The following is a 5,218-nucleotide window of genomic DNA, read 5'->3' as shown; positions in this document are numbered from 1 at the left end:
GGGGGGGGGGTGACTGTGTGTGTCAGGACTAAGCAGAGGCAGCAGGCCAGCAAAGTGCTGCATTTATTGCTTTCCCATCTGTTTTCAATGCAGGAGCGTTTGGAGCTAATTGCTTTCTAATTAGTTGTCAATAAGAGACTCAGCTGGTGTCCACCAGGTTTATGGGGGAAAAAGCTGCTTGACTTTTAAGTTACTCACATTCACCTTAAGTTCCCCCAAAATGCTTATTAGGAGCCGGCTCCTGAACCGTAATCATGCATAAAGCGTGTCTTATTCAATAACCAACAATAAAACTTCACTCCTGACCCTGCAGGGGGGAAATTTGTCCGGGTCTGGACGGGTGAGGACATATCCCAATGTACTGCTGGGGCACGTGTGTGTGTGCGTAAGTGTGTGTGTGAGGGAGCAAGAACGGAAAGTAATCAATCCCTCCTTCTCTGCAAAGTTTTCACTGCCTTTCTCTGAACTGTTAGAGGAAGCTGTCATGTTGAGAAATTACTCTTACAGTCTGCAGGAGTAACAGTACTGAGGGGGTCCCATAGAAATTCGGCCTGAGTTTGTCTCTCAGTCAGGCAGGAGCACTAAAGCAGCTCCGGTTTCAGAGAGCTTGTAGACTGCAGCCAAAGTTATGGCAGGCTAAGCAGCTTTTAAATCAAATCAAATGGGTTTAATGTCCAACTCAATTTGAGCTGGCCTTCATTGGCTGTAACAAGGGCTGAGACAAAGCTTTGGATTTGACGGATGCCCCAAACACTCACCTGTCACCTTGACGGTGTAGTTGCTCAGCAGTGTGTTGGTGCGAGCGTGCCGACACGTGTAAACTCCAGAGTCCTCGTACGACACGTTGATGATGCGCAGCATCCGGTTGCTAACCCGCGTGCGGTTGGTTGGAACCAGCCAAGCATCGTCTTTGAACCAGGTGACGGGCTCCGACGGGTCTTCCACTTCACATGATATTTCCAGCGGGTCGCCCAGGCCCAGAACCACATCCTCCAGGAAGGCCGTTTCACTGGACGCAGAGTCTGTAAACAGAGAGGTCAACAGTAAAATCCATCTTCAGCTGAGACCGGTCCTTTATGAGTTCATATTATCGTCCTCGTGTAACTATCAGAAAGATATTTCATTCATTTAATCACCATAAGTGAGTTACCGTTTAACACAGGCGCTGCAGTGTTTATGTCCTTTGATTTACTGTCATTTTTTATTGTTAACACAATAATTCTAGTAGATTTTAAAGGAGAAAAGCGGCCCATCGCTTTTGACTTTTAACAGTTGAAAAGTGAAAGATTTTGTCTTCAAGCATCACCGGCTACACCTCAGGAGCTAAAGGGTTAATCAGTAAATGTAAATAAACACAAAACTTCATAGGGGCAAGTGAAACGTATTCTCGATTCTGTCTGTCTTTTCCATACCAAAATTAATCCGTAACTCAATCAAAAGCAGTTTTTTTAGGTGAGAAAAGTTTGGCACAGAGGAGGTAAATGTAATTTATATTTCCATCACTAAATCAAATTATTTGTTTGAACTGTGTAACCCATCAATGACTTCAAATGGAAAAAAATGGAGGAGAAACCCTCATCTATCATACCATAAAACTCCTTAAGTCTTCATGTAAGTTTCCTTTTTTGTCTAGATTTTGTGGCCACTCCTCTTTTTTCATCCTCTCCTGAACTGCAGTAGTAGGGCTGGGTTAGTAAAATATATAATCGATTTGAACTCATTTAAATTTAATAGATCAATAATCATAAAAATATATTTAGCACAAAAAGCTAACATTTAATGGGATTTCCTATTGTGTGGCTAATGCTATCGCTCGGTCGACCACACAGGCGGGAATTTTCCAAACTCTTTTAAGGAAATATTTTTTTAAAGTAACCATTTGCGGTCTAAAACAGGGGTCCTCAAACTATGGCCCGCGGGCCAGATCCGGCCCACCTCCACATTTGGCCCGGACCCCAAACACTATCAGAGACGCATGATCCTCCCCCATCTGGCTTTGAGATTGTTTGCTAACACTGCTAGCAAAGAAAACACTGTTAGCATCAATCGCAGACAGAACCGAACAGAAAACACTTTTTCTGTCAGCCTACAAACCAACCCCGCCTCACATCAGTGATGAAAAAAGTTATGTACCCCTCATGAGAAAAGGTTTTGGGACCTCTGGTCTAAAACATCGTTTTTTTGCAGAACAATGTTTCCAATGTTAATGATCTGAACATTTTAGTTAGAACTTCTCCTTTAGAGAATCCATGTAACACTGGATGATATTAACAATCTCATTATTTCACTGATACATTTACAGTATGTGGACTGGATCAGATTAATATGAATATATTCAAATCATGTAGTAGATTATTAATGTATTTCTAAATGTGTCTAAATATGTAAACTCAAATATAAATTGAATTAAGATGATAGAAAGAGTCGAAAAAATCTGAATTGAATCGATTCTGGAAATGATTATCGATACCCAGCCCTATGCAGAATTGAACTCTCTACTGTACCATTAGCACACAGTAAGCTTCAGATGTGTTGGTAACATTACAATAACACTCTAAAGTCTTGCCTGTGGTAAAATGAACAGAGGCATACAGTTCTGTAAAACATGGCAGCAGTGTTCTCAGTGGAGCTGCTGGTAATCAATCAGAAAACATGCCTCCGGAGGTCGCAGAAGTGCAGGCAGGCCAGGCTGTGTGAGGAAGAAGCAGCCTCTTCTCTGTCAAACACAAGCTCATTGAGTCCAGGAGCTCCAAGCGCCAGCTCGGCGGCGGGGAAAGATCAACATGTTTACCTCCAAGGCCGCCCACCTCCACCGAGAACGGGAGGGGACACATTTGGATAAAATAACACAGACGTCTGTTGTTATTATTTCTGCCCATTCACGAGGAATGCCTTCAGATTCAAACTTTATTTACAGAGTTCACTAACACCAGGGACAGAGTAGTACTTAATGCTGTGGCATCCACACACGACAGGGTCCTCATGCACACACAATCGCATGCATTATTGCACATGTGCAGGAGGGGAGCCATCTTGGACGTCCTTGAATGAGCGGCACTGGCAATAAATTACACGCACTTGTTTGCACACACAAATGTGCACACACCCACCACAGGGAAACTCTGAATGAGGTGTGTTAAGAGCCTGATTTATGGCGGCTAAATACACCCCCTATTGAGCGTGGAGCAACATTAGTGAGCAGTGAGCTCAGCCCACTCACAGGCGGCCTCAGACCCAGATTAGGAAATTGGAGCTGAGAGGCAAGCTTGAAAGCAAGAGTGGCCCAGATGACAAAATCTACATGGAGAATACATAACAGGCACTTTGAATTATAGATGAGGAACTTGCAAGTGAGACGGGCTGCTTGGTCAGAGAAACACACCCACACCAAAGATCTCCAGCGCTCGCTTTCTATTGGAAACAGGCAGGTAACGCTTCAGGAACGGCTTCAGAGTACACAGAAGGTTCCTGGCGAACTGAAGGTACGCACGCTGAGTCTGAAAATACTGAGCCTGCAAATCAGAAAATTCACCACAGCTTCTCTCATTTTGACACCAAACCTCAACATTTTATTTGCAAGTCCTTCATAAATGTGCCACAGCGGCTGATTCATGGAATACTGTCTTTAATTCATACTTTAGAAATACTGGAGATGTCAAGTCAGTTGTGTTCTTAATGTGTGACGGCGATGACAACGGAGTTAACGACGCTTCATTAAAACAAGGAGCTTGGTTCAGGAGAGGGGAATGGCGGAGGAGCATAAATTCTAGCCCAGCATGAATACTTTTTCTGCATTACTGTGAAAGAGACAGGAGAAAACAGGCTGCACAATATCTTCAGGTCTTTAACACGCAGAATTGGGTTTTATGGGGTTGATAAAATACTCTCCAGAGACTCGTAGCTCCTGCTGGCTTTATGGACCCTAAAGCACTGGACCAGAAGCTCTGAATAAACCGGCTGGAAATAGACGTTTGTTTCAAACTCACATTTACTTGTTAAAAGACTGATCCACCTAAATTATAAAGGCCCTTTCAAGTGATGTGTAACGCTGTGAGAACTTGGAGAAGAGAAAAACGTTTGATTAGAAGGTGATAAAAGCGTTTGTTTGATCTTTTGCTTTGATCTTGGGAAAATATGTAGGAGGAAGTTTTGTTCAATGCTTGGGTGTTTGCACTGCCAGAGGTTGAACAAATGGAAAATAAAGCAACACCCTCCCCTTGAAAACACGGAGCTGTTTGATCAGAGGTGTCAAACTCAATCACACAGGGGCAAAAATCCAAAACACACCTCAGGTCACGGGCCGAACGGGACAAACATTTATTGAACACTCTAAAACTACATTTTTAAAACTTTAAAACCATGACTTTTTAACATAATTATGAACTAGATATATAGCATTACCTGTGATAAATTTAATGTGAATGCTGTAAGCTGAATTTGGCTGTTGAAGATGCTAGTGCTGATAGCTGAAGATGTTGAAGTCAATAGCCCGCTAAAATATTAGCTAAATGTCAAATTAGCCTAAACAACTAGAAAAAAAACTAGTTTAGCCAAAACAGCTAGCATGTAGCTGAAATATTAGCTAAACTGCAAACAGCCTAAAAAACTGAAAAAAGCCTAAACTGGCCAAAACAGCTAGCGTGTAAATATTAGCTAAACTCCAAAACAGCCTAAAAAAAAAAAACGCCTAAATTAGCCAAAACAGCTAGCATGTAGCTAAAATATTATCTTAACTCCAAGACAGCCTAAAAAAATCTTAATTAATGTCAAAATAGTCCAAAAAGCTAGCGGAATGCCAATTTTTAAAACTTTAAAACTGTAACTTTATAATATATTTATGAATAATAAAACGGCAGGAATATTATTCCAGAATGAATCAACTTAAATTTTAAATAACTTTCAATATTTTACTCTCCATAAAAAATATGTTTTGTATACAAGTTAGAAATGAGCACAAGATAACATCTGACCATAATTAACAATAAAATAAAAAGGATCTGGAGGGCCGGATAGAATTACCTGGAGGGCCAGATCTGGCCCCCGAGCCTTGACTTTAACACATATGTTATATCATGCAAAAATGCAAATTCAAAGCTGATTGGCTGTGACTTCTTTCTGTACGACGAGATGCTCTAGTACAGTGGTCCCCAACCACCGGGCCGCGGACCGGTACCGGGCCGCAGACCCATTGCCACCGGGCCGCGGAAGAATTTAGGGA

General features: G+C 41.9%; 1 protein-coding gene across 4 annotated transcripts in view; it reads right to left on the bottom strand.

Moving 5' to 3' along the window:
- The window catches only part of fgfr3 (fibroblast growth factor receptor 3), a 74,564-nt gene that overhangs the window by 46,442 nt on the left and 22,904 nt on the right, over window positions 1–5,218 (bottom strand). For all 4 annotated transcript variants that reach the window (XM_036209963.1, XM_024262679.2, XM_024262612.2 and 1 more), the window contains exon 3: window positions 759–1,022. In XM_036209963.1, the coding sequence (XP_036065856.1) occupies window positions 759–1,022 (264 nt within the window). The remainder of the gene's footprint in view (window positions 1–758; window positions 1,023–5,218) is intronic.

The sequence above is a fragment of the Oryzias melastigma genome, linkage group LG22 (assembly GCF_002922805.2).
Source record: "Oryzias melastigma strain HK-1 linkage group LG22, ASM292280v2, whole genome shotgun sequence".
Lineage (NCBI taxonomy): Eukaryota > Metazoa > Chordata > Actinopteri > Beloniformes > Adrianichthyidae > Oryzias > Oryzias melastigma.
The sequence above is the reverse complement of the archived record's forward strand: the minus strand, read 5'-3'. Positions and strand labels throughout refer to the sequence as shown.